At 37.7% G+C, this 14621-nt stretch overlaps 2 protein-coding genes across 3 annotated transcripts in view; both read right to left on the reverse strand.

The window, feature by feature from the left end:
• The window catches only part of LOC113679879 (uncharacterized), a 28280-nt gene that overhangs the window by 9608 nt on the left and 4051 nt on the right, over positions 1-14621 (reverse strand). The window lies entirely within an intron of this gene.
• LOC113685301 (uncharacterized) lies at positions 3009-13761 on the reverse strand. Of its 2 annotated transcripts, XM_089189082.1 has the most exons (2): positions 13691-13761; positions 3009-7632 (listed from the first exon to the last, which is right to left on the reverse strand). In XM_089189082.1, the coding sequence occupies exon 2, from the start codon at positions 7487-7489 to the stop codon at positions 3869-3871; it is 3621 nt and encodes a 1206-aa protein (XP_089045208.1). In that variant the 5' UTR covers positions 7490-7632; positions 13691-13761; the 3' UTR covers positions 3009-3868. The 2 variants fall into 2 exon arrangements, with proteins under 2 accessions (XP_089045208.1, XP_089045207.1); XM_089189081.1 differs by lacking the exon at positions 13691-13761 and having other exon boundaries at positions 3009-11879.

Below are 14621 nucleotides of genomic sequence, written 5' to 3' on the forward strand. Positions count from 1 at the left end.
TTAATTTGTTGGAAAGGCCTCCCATTTGATGGTAGGGATAGTGAAAGGCAAAATTGTTCACTTGGTAACACTTCAAGTACTGTCCCTGAGCTGAAACACCCTTTATTTTTGTCCAAAAATACTCTTTCACTGTTGATATTAGTTACTGACAAGGACATTCTTAAAACATAGGCATGCTATGCATGCAAGAGAAATTTTTTTTTTTGATGGCTGGGTCAAAATGGGAAACTAAGCAACTGATTTTTGCATTTTTGTAAAAGAAAAAGAGTATTTACCTATGAAAGATTCTGATCAAGATATTGTTAAATGGAGAGTAAAGTTAGCAAAAATGAACAACATTAGTGCAGAAAAGTGGTGAGAAAAGTATCATATTTCAAAGCATAACAACATGGGCTCTTTATTTGGTAATTGCCTATCTGTACTTTGCCCCATTTGTGTGGAATACATGATAAGATGCAGGCTGTTTAGAAGGAATTGACATGTGATGGGATGAAGTCCTAGGCAGCTAAAAGTGAATTTGATCGCCAGATAATATCTCAGCACTTGAGAATTACATGGAAAATTGACTAACAGTAGCATTTAGTTCCATGTGAAATTTTTTCAGTGGAGTGGGGTTGTGTTGTAAAATTTAGGTTGTTTACTGGAAAATGGCATACTATCTGAGAAAGTCTAATCCATAGCAACAAGTTAACATGTAATTGTATCAGGAAAATACCTTTTAAACACAAGATGACTAACAGAAGCATGGAGAACTTTTAAAAGCAAAAATAAACAGATAGTCCACATGACCGTTGACGCAGAAAGTAAATATAACTTTGTGATCTTTTCAGCTTTTGCAAAAAGAGCAATCAAAAGGCAAAAATTGTGGTACCCTAATTTCATGATGTGATAGGCATGAGGGACAGTATTGTGACACTCTGATTAATGCAAGCATACCTCATTGCTGTGATCTGATTAGTGTGAGATACATACCCTGATGCACAAGTCAGATTAATGCAAGATACATATCCTAATGTGCCCATCCAAGATAAATATCTTTTTATATGCCAACATAGGGTCATATACTTCATATTTCAGCTAATAACTCAAAAATCACTAAAAAATTAATCTTTACTCTTTTTCAGGAAATGTGAATTTTCAGGAAATTCTGATCTGTCTGAGTCAGAGCATCTGCTGTATTTATCACTCTTCAGGGGAACAAGCCCCTAAAACTCAGTGCTACAGTTCAGGCTCAGTAAAACACATGCACGCATCATATCTGTTGAAATGGTTCAAACAAGAGGTAAAGAAAACTTGTGAATTGTGCCATTTAAGTGATATCAAGAAAAAGGGCAAACCATATATGCTGAGGTAATTGTTATTTCTAAGCCCTTTTCTATTGAGTTGTATTGGTACAGTTGATCTTCATTTTACCAGGGTCAACATATTTGTTTTTATTGTCACCATTTTCACCACCTTTGTAACCTTTGTCATACCCCTCCCCTCTTGGTCCTCTCTTTTCTTCCCCCCCTCTCTTTGAACTTTTGTCCCTCTCTTCTCCCATGTTTCTGTTGGGAAATTGAACAAAACAAAGGTGTTTGATAGACTAAGGATCTTTCTTTACTGAATGAAGTAGAGGAAGCAAGAGGGCTACAAAAAAAATTGAATGTTTTTTGAACCAAAGTTAAAACCATATCTTTTTACTATTTCCAGATTTTCACATTTATAGACTGCCAAGTTAAGATACATGCAACCTAGCTAAAGAATTATTGGCATATTTCCAGAATTCCACATTTCCAGACTACTGAGATAAATGTAAGTTAAAGACTAATTTGCATATTTCTAGATGTACCACATTAATATGCTTGTGAGTAAGCTAACTGACATATCACATATTTTTACACATTTTTCTCTAAGGTGATGAATTTGATGTGTAGCACATTCCATTGTGATGACGTGTTCTGTGCTCTTCTACCCCAAGTTAAAGCGCAATTTGTTTATATTGAGACAAAGAACTCCTAACAATAATTGCAGATGAGCATGTCTTAATCCTCAACTTCTTGGAAGTGATTAACATGTAGCTTCTCCTTGTTGTATTCATACATTTTCCAGCACAAAGGTAATGAGAATGCCTTCAAGTTTTAATCTTGATCTAACTTCAAATTCTCAAAACTAATTTACAATGAAATGTATAGCAGCTGCAAGGGAGAAGTAGCATTCAGTCCTTGGAAGTTAATGGGTAATAAGCCTCAGAGAACAGAAAGCATTATGGTTATAGTTGTTACGAATACTTAAGATTAAAATTGTTAGTAGGTGACAGATTCACATGTTCATGTAAATAGGGTATTGAATATTTGTTAACTTGTGAAAGAAACTTGATTGAAAATAGGGTCAAGCAATTTTTCATTGTGTGTTAACCCTTTAAGCCTTTCACTCCCATGAGTGACCAAGACAGAATTTCTCCTTACAATATCAATACAATATCAAGCAGACAAGTGATGGGATTGAAGAAAATATCAGCTGGGGGAAGGGGAAGGGGATTATTGGTTGATCCAATACCAAATTCTCAAAACTAAACATGCATATTATGAAAAAACTAAACATGATTGTGTATGATGAAAATTTGGACCAGAATTTTCAATATCTGGTTGGGCATTTATTTGAGGTAATAAGCTATTTTCATTTAATTTTTTAAAGATGTTTTATTTCTGGTTTAAGACAGGGTGTGGAATTCTGGTCTAGGTTTAAAAATTGGGTTGGAATAATTTTGTATTTCAACCTAAGGCAGGGCAACAGTTGATTTTAAGAAGGGTGCTATCTCTGCTAAAGAAAAGGTACCGCTGAAAAAAGCCTCTATTTGAGCTGTTCATGTTTCTCAGATAAATTATTTATACTTTTGTTTGATATTGAGAAGGCTTTACCAACCCCTCCTTCCCCTGCCCCACCCCCATTGTCTTCCTTTGTCCAATATTTGTTTTGTTTCAAAACTTTTTGTAAAGCTCTTTACTCTGTCTGATATGTCAAATAAATCTGCTTACATGATTTATTCAACAATCATCTGATAAACTTAGGAGTTCTGCTCTTATCTACAAATACTAGTCAGTGAAATCTCAACTGTCAGAGTTTTTCATTTCATCATGGTAATAGTAACAGGCAAAAAATATGTGCAAAAACACTCCAATATTTAAAGCTACTGCATACACCTTAAAAAATTGTGTAACATAATATATGTCTCTCTAACCTACAATAAAGTCTTTTGTCTTTGAAAAGTAATGGATTTACATATTTACAATTTGTGTACAGTATGAGACTACTCGAACCGGATTCTTTTGATCGAAAAGAAAAACAAACAAAAAAATAAAAACAAACTCAAAAAAAAGAAAACTGTTATCCTTGCAAGCGATCTGAATCGTATTTACTCATCTGATCCGCCTATAATCTCCAAAAAAATTTCAATAAACTAAACGGAAAACTATTTCGTGTGACAGACATAAATGATCAAATCATACAAAAGCATACAGTAAATTTAGGATCGAAATAAACCAATCATAAAATGATAAAGTTTCCTGAGAGGTCCGAGGTTTGTTTGTTTTCTATGCAGTAAGTTTTGTGTTTTAACTTCAATGTTAATTGGTTCGTTTACAAAAAAAGACACTTTGACATCCTTTGTTCTCAATAAACATGTTCATTGGTTCATTTTTCTTCATTTCGATCCGGTTCAAATAATCTCTCTGCTCTGAGCGCTTCACAAACTTTGTTTTCTTTCGTTCATTCACGATTTTAGTGGTTGTGTTGTAATTGTCACTGAGCTGGTTGCCTCACATTTTGAATTGTAAGTGATTATTTAACTTTTTTTCCAGATTAAGCAATTATTTGTGAATTGGCGATGTTAGATAATAAGGCGACAGTTAGACTGACTATTGCTAAGTAAATTCTTTGCGTGTTGTTTACCTGCTTCTGTGATGTTATTGTCTTCGAGGTTTAACGTGCGTAGCTGACAGTTGTTGTTGTTGATGGCTTCAGCCAAGTGCTGTGCTCCAATGTCTGAGATGTTATTTTCTGAGAGGTTTAACGTGCGTAGCTGACAGTTGTTGTTGTTGATGGCTTCAGCCAAGTGCTGTGCTCCAATGTCTGAGATGTTATTTTCTGAGAGGTCTAACGTGCGTAGCTGACAGTTGTTGTTTTTGATGGCTTCAGCCAAGTGCTGTGCTCCAATGTAGGAGATGTTATTTGCTGTGAGGTCTAACGTGCGTAGCTGACAGTTGTTGTTGTTGATGGCTTCAGCCAAGTGCTGTGCTCCAATGTCTGAGATGTTATTTTCTGTGAGGTTTAACGTGCGTAGCTGACAGTTGTTGTTGTTGTTGATGGCTTCAGCCAAGTGCTGTGCTCCAATGTGTGAGATGTTATTTTCTGTGAGGTTCAACGTGCGTAGCTGACAGTTGTTGTTGTTGATGGCTTCAGCCAAGTGCTGTGCTCCAATGTCTGAGATGTTATTTTCTGTGAGGTTTAACGTGCGTAGCTGACAGTTGTTGTTGTTGTTGATGGCTTCAGCCAAGTGCTGTGCTCCAATGTGTGAGATGTTATTTTCTGTGAGGTTCAACGTGCGTAGCTGACAGTTGTTGTTGATGGCTTCAGCCAAGTGCTGTGCTCCAATGTCTGAGATGTTATTTGCTGTGAGGTCTAACGTGCGTAGCTGACAGTTGTTGTTTTTGATGGCTTCAGCCAAGTGCTGTGCTCCAATGTCTGAGATGTTATTGCCTTCGAGGTTTAACGTGCGTAGCTGACAGTTGTTGTTGTTGATGGCGTCAGCCAAGTGCTGTGCTCCAATGTAGGAGATGTTATTTGCTGTGAGGTCTAACGTGCGTAGCTGACAGTTGTTGTTGTTGATGGCTTCAGCCAAGTGCTGTGCTCCAATGTGTGAGATGTTATTTTCTGTGAGGTTTAACGTGTGTAGCTGACAGTTGTTGTTGTTGATGGCGTCAGCTAAATACTTTGCTCCTTCGTCTGTCAATTGATTTCGTTCGAGGTTTAACCAGCTCAGTTGAGATTTACTACATTTTAACAACTTACAAATTTCAAAACAACCTAATGGACCAAAGTTATTGTAGAATAAATCTAAATGTGAAATTTGTTGAACATTCGTAATTACAGCAACTACTGAAGCACAATCAACAGGTGTGAGTTGACAACCATTAAAATTTACAAAATTAAAGTTAATTTGTTGTAGTTTTCTCTGAACTATTTCCTCCATCTCACTACTTTCGTTAATGCATTTAAATAATGTCACTGCTAAATGTTTTTTGTCTTCAGTCGGCCAACAAGTTACTTTCCTTGGCTCCATATCCTCTGTCCACTCTTCGTCGTAGAACTCGCTTTCTTCCTCTTCAGTTTCCACAGGAAGAAGGTCTGTGATGATTTCGCTCGGTAGGTTTTCTTTCTCGTTCATTAGTCCTGCTAGAAACTGAAAAACCAGCTGCCATTTGCCGTCCGCGATGTTCGTAGAAACAAAGTTCCTCAGTTCTGTTTCATCCATGTTTGCTAGGTGCCTCGCAGCGAAAAACTCTTGCATTGTTAAATGAATGAAACAGAATTGTTGTTCACGTTTTAGCGGGGTAGTTTCACGGTCGGGTAAGCGGTGAAAAAGAGCGCTGCCTTCCAATCCGCGTACTTCGTTTCCCCCGAAGACCAGCCTTCCTTCTTTAATTCCTTCAAATGCCATTTTGTCAAGTTTCTCGAATTTCTTTTCCACGTTAGGGGGCAAATTATCTGATTCAAAATCTTCGCGAGTGAAATTCTTGCCACGGAATTCTTCGTTGTGTCTTAAGTAAAATATCTTCACTGCTTTCTTGTAAATATCTGTTAATTTCGTCGGTAGACTTAGACTTTTAGAACCGTAGAACTTCGCCATTTGAAAGAGACTTGAGCAAATGATGAAGCAACTCGCAGGGATGTAGCATAGAGAGAGAATGTTCGTGTTGCCGCAGATGTGTCGCCATATTGTTTCGCCCGCATGCTTCTCCTCTTCAGCAAATTTGGTTACGTACTCTTCGACTTGTTCGGATGAGAAGCCGAGGATCTCGAAGACTTTGTCGAAATTAACACGCTCGATGCATGACAAAGCCGTAGGTCTCGTGGTTGTCAAAACGGCAGCTTCGTTGAGAAGTTTCCCAGTCGCGAGTTTCTCGTATAGAGCATACAAGGGCATCTTCTTGTCTGCGCGGTTTTTAAATTGAGGCTCGAAGTTTTCCTCGCCGATCTTTGAATTATGTTTAAATTCATCGATTCCGTCGAAAATTAGGAGAACTCTTTGGGGGTTCTCAAGGATGTAATTCCAGACTTCATCATCTATGTGATCTGAGGGGGAATGTTCTGACGATGTGAGCAGTTCCCGGAGGCTAAGGTCGGTTGCCGCGTTGAATGCTCTGAATTTGATGAAGAAAGCAGCATCAAAATGGATTTTATCATCAGATGATTCATGGAATACTTTGTTAAATGCCCAGTCTCTGAGGAGTTTGGTACAGCAAAGTGTCTTTCCGATTCCGGGACGACCAACAATCAAAACGTTTTTGTTTTCGTGGTTAAGAATGTCCTCCGGCCCTCTTGGTGTTGTGTTTTCCCCACCCGATCTGGTGTAGACTTCGAGTTTCTGCCGTCTGTCTCCAGTAAAGTCATAATTAGCCATGTCTGGAACAACGACAAGGTTTGTGTAAATCTGATCTAGAGTCAAATGTTTAGCTGGGCGTCCTTCGCCGGGAGTACTTGAAAAAGGCGACCGGAGTTGGGGAGGTTGATTTGTCTCTTCTTTAATAATTTTCTTTGTATTCTCGATGAATTCCTGAAGCGGTGGTTTTCGGAGTTGTTGAGGCTTGCTTGGCAGATGTGGGATGTTCGTTTCATTTTCTTCACTTTCCTCTTCCTGGTGTTGTTCTTGTGGGGTGTTCGTTTCTTGCTCTGTTCTTTTTTCTTGCTGCGGAGGTTCAGGTCTCGACAGAGTCGATGTGGTAGCATTTTGCGAGTCGGCATGGAAGGGATTCAGGTGAGCCTTTAGAAACTTGGAATTTTTCATGAAACTATCCTCTTTCCAGGCTCGTAGCAAAATATAGACGGTTTCTAACAGAATGCCAAAGAGAAAAATTCCGTTCACGACAAGAACAGCGCGCATCCAGGAGTTTTTCTTAGTTGCTCGTTGATTATGACAATCGTGCCAGACGCCAGTAGAATTCCTTGGCTGACTCCCTCCAGAGGTTAGATAACAAGGGAAGTTGGGGGGGAAGTCCCGAGGATAAATAAACTGTTTTTGTAGAACCATGAAGAGAACTCCTAAAACAATCCTTGCGAAAAGTTGACAGCAGTAAGCGATAAACAGCTTTTTACTAGAAAGTGCGTTTCCTTGGTCGCGCAACTGCCCCTCGAGATCACCGTTACGAGCGCTTGGCGACAGTTGATTGATTGTGAGGCTCGCTATTTGGGAGTAAATAGCACAGACAGTTCCGATGAGGAAGAAATTCATGATCACGAAGGCATAGATAGGAAAATCGTGTTTGTTATACTGCTTCTCGTATAACTCGAAACATCTTCCACGGACAAGGTTGATGTTTTCACTCTTCGCCCCGCCACAGCGGAAATCATACCTGGATTCGCTGTTTTCTGCGTCTGCAAAAATGCCAAGGAAGATTACACCGATCAGGATCCAAATAACAACTGCGGCATGGCTAACTGTGTTAAACGTTTTTGGTTTAAGTAATTCCTTGAGATTATCCATTGTTAACGTTTGTATTCTCACTGTTTTCGATCAGATGAAAATCGCATTATGTCGTGAGTTGAAATAATGAAAGTATGGTGACTTCCGGTCAGTCATTGCTACAGAATTCACAGTTTCATTATGGGAAGAGCTACAATTTTAATTCTTGGCAAAGTTACAGCTGTCAACTATTCAATGGTTTGTTTCTACCTGTCATCTTTTCTCGATCACTCAGGAAGCTGATATGGGAAACGGAGAGAGGAAACTCCCTAAACATATCTCTACTTAAGTGCAGAAATGCACGCGGTGACCGAAATGGCAGATTTGACGAAACTTTGTCAAACCGAGTGGTTGTTCATGGATTTGGCGATTTTGACGAATTATAGTGAAATTCGTCAGAGCGATTTTGGCGAATTTTCGCCGTTTTTGTTACTACACGCATTTCTAGACTTTTTTCGGAAACTGAAATGGATACGTGCTAAAAGTGTCATTAATCCGAAATTATTTTGATAGAGGCTTTAAAAAGACAATCACAAGTATGGCGAAGGCTTTTGCTTTCTGACGCAAATTGCACGCTTAGTAGTGTAACCAGAAAAGATGTGACTCGTCGCTGAACAATCTCCTTTACATTCCCCCTCTACCTAAGCCAAATTAATTTTCTAACTAATTACGAGCGCCTCTAGACCCGCCTTGGTTGTTCGACTTTCATTTTTCTCACCAGTTTTCAAGATAGTTTTTTCCGATTGACTTGTGCGACTGCCAACTGTGATACAAAAGTGAAGACATAGGAGACATTCCCGTATGAAAATGAAACTACGGATCATTTCCAGCGTCAAAGGTTCTCTGTTGTACTGCTTTTTAGAGATTTACGTTGATGCAGAGTACCCCGTCATTTATTTGTTTGTTTAATTGGTTTTTTTAGTTTCAATTTTTTTGCGAAAGTTAAAGGATAAGAATAAGCACTTAGAGTGAAGAAACGATGCAGGAAAAAAAAAATTTAGGCTTCGACGGAATTCGGACCCGCTCCTCCCAAATACTAGTTGACCACCGTCGGACCATCTAACCTGAGAATCTACGTAAATTTGGCTGTTCCTCTTCCTTCATGCGGCTACGTAGCTCAGTTGATAGTCTCGGAAGGCACGGGCTGGAAACCCCTCCGAGGTTGAACCTTCTCAGCATTTCAGGCTTCTTTTTGGCAATCACTTCAACTGCAACTTATCTGAGAAGATCGGTTCATCTCCCTTACTCAGTGGTACTTTATGTGGCGAGAACTTAATTACATGATTTTGGTGATACGGTATTTTGCGGGGTTATACTTTTACGATCTCAAAACAAGGCCGGCAAATACAAAAGAAGGGAATGAAAATTCGCGATTCAAGCGTTTCAAATTCATTTTAGTTTCCAAAATGTCGTAACTTTTGACGACTGGACGAAAGATATTCGAAGGAGTTTGACCAATCTAGCCCATTCAGATGAAGATGATAGCGAGAATCTTTGTAAATTAAAGACAACACTTCGCAACAGAAGGTAAAAAATAAACTGAATTACCAGTAGGAACAGTTAATAAAATTTGTGTTTGCCGATACATATCCTGTATATGTTGTTTTTTTACATTTCAGATCATTTTTTCTGTAATTTAAATGTTCTATAAGGAATTAAATTTGGCGAGGATTTTTATCCGCTGGACAATAATTTCACATTTTTTCTACAGTTTCGAAAAAGGCGAATTCAAGCACCAATAAAGGGTATCACCCACAAGCCAAAATATCATAGATCTCAAATAATGAAGTTCACACTATCGCTATACACCTCGTTCTTACAAATAGGAATATTTACGCGCATCGATTAATTATTTTGATAAAAACAGCATTTTCCTTAAAGTCTTTTTAGTTTAAGGTAGCTGGAAAGAGTTTTCCGAAACACCTACTGACTGTATTGAAAGCGTTCAAAAATCAACACTTCCTCTTCGGTCTCCTCGCTGAGGTTGAACCAATTTCACACTTGTTGACTAAAGGATGGAAATAGTGTGCGTGACTTGGCAATCGCTATTATTATGCTAATGTTATTATACAATTTTTAGGGACTGTATCGGAAATTCCTCGATCGGTATCCTCGCAACTTCAAGATTTTCTTTTTCGCGATAACGACTTAAATCTAACCGTTTCAACGTTATGATGCTGCTAAGTTTACATTTGACTGATTTAAATCAATGTAAAGAAATCGAAAGATTCCTTTTCCTTTTTCGTTGGGTAAATTTTCAACATGTCCTCCTCTTTGTTTTATTTCTGTTTGTTGCCAATTGGCGACTTTTGTCGAAATTTCAGTCGCCAAATGTTGTCTCGCAATGGCGACCAAAATGTGTTGGAGCTTGGGGAGCTGCGCTAGAGCCTGAAAGATGATAAATTATAAAATGATATGGACGTTTGACAATCCTTGAAGTTTTATTTAGCTTTGTTTCTGACAAGAATGTGATAAGTGGAGTATGTTTTCAGGGAAATTTGTTTTCAAATTAAAACAATTGAAATAAAAGTATTAGATACCAAGTTTTGTCTGCATTTATAATAAATAGAGCTAAGCATTTGGTGTCAAACAAACCACATCACCACAGTTTGAAATGGAAAACAAACAAAACAGTTTTGGAAGTGCTTTTTTTTCTACTTGGTACCTTGTTTTTCTCTGAAGTCTCCAAAATACTTTGTTTGCGTCAACTACAACTTCAAAAGTTTCTATCTTCGCTTCCTTTGAGTTTGATTTTGGCTTCTTCGAAAGAGGAGAATAAATGAAACCTGAAGCGGACCTTCTGATTTGCTTGTCAGACTTGGAGACGAGTTGACAATGGATCGAAATTAAAATATTTGGGTGGCATTGTTAAAAGTTGACAAGAATCGTAATTCATGCACACCCTTAAACCTGTTAAACCGCTGAGGAAGGAAGGCATCGGGGTCTATTAGCAACCGCAATCACTAAAAACACACAACCGCAAAAAAATTAGATCAAAACCGAAAATCGCATACAAAACAGCCTTAAATTTCCACATCCTAGTGATCAAAACGCTGATCGATCCGATGCAGTGGTGACAAGTGGAGCATACAGAGCTTTTTGCGGCTATTCGAGATCAGTGGAGACGCATATTTTCCGCTCAGATCGAAGAGAAACGGGACTCAAATAGTAAAAACCGAAGTTTTCTTGCACAAAGACCGAAAAACCAATCTTAAAAATAGCCAAAACCGCAAAACCGAAAACCCCAATACTCTTCATTAAACATTGATGTCCTTCCTTCCATTCAGTTGTCATAGGGGAAATTTTATTTACAAATTTCATTCCTTTTTTTTAATTAATGATTTACTAATATGTTTTCTTTCCTCAAATTTTTCAATGCGAGATTCCATTCTCTCCTCTAAACGATGCTGTTATTATCATGGGGAAAATTTTACATTCCTAATGAATAAAAAATATGCTAATTTGTACTGTTCAGTTTTCTTTCATTACATGACAGGTAGTAATATTGTCAGTGTGAAACATTAATTCCTGATTAGTGCAAATTACTACAAAACTAAACATAAATTGGATATATAATTGTACTCCTTTTGGATTTGTGGTATGATTAAATCTAGAGTGAATATTTAAATTGGTTTCTTTAGTGAAATGAGAATTTGTGTGCTTATTTTTGAGCAATGAAACATTTTGATGTGAAGTGACCTCAAATATTTGTTTTCAATTGAAGGTGGAACAAATTGATTTTGTTATCACAGTTGTGTCTGTCTACTTGGTCCACTTGCATCAAAATTGCATTTAAGCCTGTCAGGATCTCTGGATGCCATATTAGAAAAATCTCTGAATACATCATTGAATGTAACATCACCAGAAACAAAAAAATGACAGCAGTTAGTATGGCGTAACATACCGTTCAAAATTCAGTCAGGGTATAAAGGTGTTTTCAAAATATGCAGTATGCTAGAAGTTTGGATTCATTGTAATCATATATTACTATGTGGTGTGGTAGTCTTGATGTAACTCCAAGGGTACTGATTGGTTCTTGCTTGGTTGGTATTTTTTCTGGTGGAGAGTTTCCACGGAAACAGACATAAGCTGTGCTGTATTATTTTCTTTTTCTCGAAAACCGCAAAAATTCAAAGTAAACATATATTTTCCAAGAACCATATACCGTATTTACCCGCGGATAGGCCGCACTTTTTTCCCGGAAAAATGGGACCGAAATCGGGGTTGCGGCTTATACGCGGGTACAAGCGTTTTGACACCTCATTAATATGCACGAGAACTCACGGTAGTACAGTAAATTGGCGTTTTAATGTTCGCTTTAAATTGTTCCTAACTTACAACACATACAACTAAACGCGAAGTCCATATCTTCGAAGAATCTTGATTTTCTCTGCAGCAATGAGCGCATCAAGTTTTTTAACATGTCTCTTGTTTGAAGATGTCCAAAACAGCTTGCACGGAATAGCCATTCCTCCTCGTGGGCCTTTCGAGTGCTTCCTTTTTCCAGTCACTTTGCAGGAAATTTCACCACCGTTCTCTATAAAATAGGATGCAATTCTGCTGAATTCCATTGGTAAATGTCCAACAATTTTCTTCCCATCGATGCCAAGTTCTTCATAAACAGCCACTGCAAACTTGTCGTCTTCGTTTGACACTTCTCGATCAGTCAATAAGAAATCGCCGATTTTGGCGAACGTGTTTACAAGGGTTATGCTTCACTTTACTCATGTTTGTACATATAAGGACAGAAACTTGTTCGAAAAAATTATCTTTAATTAAGATTATTTTGTATATAAAATGTTAGCGAATAGACTTTTCAGTTTCTAGTTTGAACATTTTCACGTTCGTGTAGGAATTATTGCAAAAATAAACTTGACTTGATACACATCAGCTGTTGTTGATTGCAAACTTTGCTTTATTTATCCCGGTACTCGACCTCAACAAATTTTTTTTCCCCATGAAAACCATTGAAAGTTTGGGGTGCGGCCAATACGCGGGTGCGGCCTATCTGCGGGTAAATACGGTACTAATCTACTTACTAACATCACTAGCTCAAGCCATGCTGAGGAATATTGTCCCTTAATTGTTTTTGTATGGACCTTGCTGTACCCAGTCTGTACTGCCACAGAGGGTCAGCCTTTTCCTGACTTTTTTCAAGCAGGTATGCTTTACACAATGAGATATTCTTTCTCCTTTTAGCTTTGTTATCACATTAAAAGAGGCCTTCAGATGGCAGTGATTGTGATTTTAAAGGCTTCACACACACTCTCTTCTGCAGAGAGAGACATGTTGAGGTAGCTATAATTACCATTTTAATAAGTATCGGGAATGTTTTTCAATATCTCTATTTTCTACATATGTATCCATACCCATACATACTGTTCAGTTACCACATCTCCCACTCTATGTATTCCTTAAGCATTTCAAATTTCTTATTTTTTGGTTATACAGTGACCTGAATAATGCCGTCATTAATGGAAATTTTCCCGAGGATTGCCTCTTCTGGATATCATGCATTGATTCCATGGATGGAAAAGAAGGTACATACATGATATAGGGCCACTAATGAACTACAGTATTTCCCTGAACAAGTGCCTGGGCGCTTATTTAAAATTATCAGCTAAAAGGGGAGGTGCTTATTTGAAGGAAGGTGCTTAATTGAGATAAGTTTTCCTTTCAACAAACTGTATCTTTATTTCAACTAAATCTTAAACAGAAAATAAAATGCTATACTGTTATTTATGTAAATGTTAAGTCAGTATTAACTGAGCTGTCATTATTTATCAACTGTTTTCTTCAAATGCATCCCAATAACTTTATAATCAATGAAATTACAGGTCTCTGTAGAATAGAGAATAGTGTAGTTGAGCCTGGGAAGGCTAGAGTATTTACCAAGGGCAGGGAAATAGGACAAAAATGAAAAGAACAGATAATGCACAGAAAAGCTCCGGCTTTTAGGGTCGCTTTTACCATTAGGAGGAAATTAAATTATTTTTTTTTCTGTTTCTAGCCATGCAGGCACTCGGTGGCCAAACTCATGGAGATATGCAGGTAAAAAATTCAATTGAGTTTTGCTTTACTCTAAGATAACTTCTATTCTGGAAAAGCCTCAGCCATTAACTGAAAATTTGAAGGTTACTGTAGGAACTCTCTTGATGCAAAAGTACGGGTATTTCCTCATAGTGCATACAAAACAAGAAAATCAAAGCTAAAGCTATTATAATTAACTTTTTTTTGTTATTTTTACAGGGAGCTTTTTTGACTTTTCCCAAATAAGTGAGGCGGTGCAAAGGGCAGCAGAAGCCGTGGAAATTGCACATGCCAACTGGTAATAGATCTTTCTGGAGTCCCTTTCTTGTTGGACAAAGCTTTAATTTTATGTGCACCATGATATTACAATATGGTATAATTTTGTCTGATACATGGAAAAAATTGATTAAAGACCTCATGTAATCAAAATATTGCTCAAAAAATTGTTGTCAACAGTACTGAGCAACTTACTGGACATATTTTAATAGCCCAGGCTTGCATAATTGTCAGGCTGAAAGAAATGTTCATTTTGCCTAATCAAAGTGCTCTGTGAGCAAACTCGTGAATTGACACATGATTTTTTAGATTATGTTTAATGTTACCTGGTTTAGGGAATTTTGTGGTTGATTGTCGTATCTAGAGTACGAGCAGTAGTTCAGTGTTCGCTAATGTAGCAAAGAAACAAAGAAACGTTGGGATAAGAAGGCATTACCATTGAAATGATCATGCTATTACATTTGACAAGGTGGATGATGTCATGTGTTTTAAACGTCTATCATTTTTGTTTCTGGTTTAAGAGAAAAGGTTGGAAGTAAATGTGGGTGAAAAGTGAGATTTACTGTCTTTCGTTGCAAATATTAGAAAATCAAGG

Source organism: Pocillopora damicornis, chromosome 12, assembly GCF_964200805.1.
Source record: "Pocillopora damicornis chromosome 12, jaPocDami1.2, whole genome shotgun sequence".
Lineage (NCBI taxonomy): Eukaryota > Metazoa > Cnidaria > Anthozoa > Scleractinia > Pocilloporidae > Pocillopora > Pocillopora damicornis.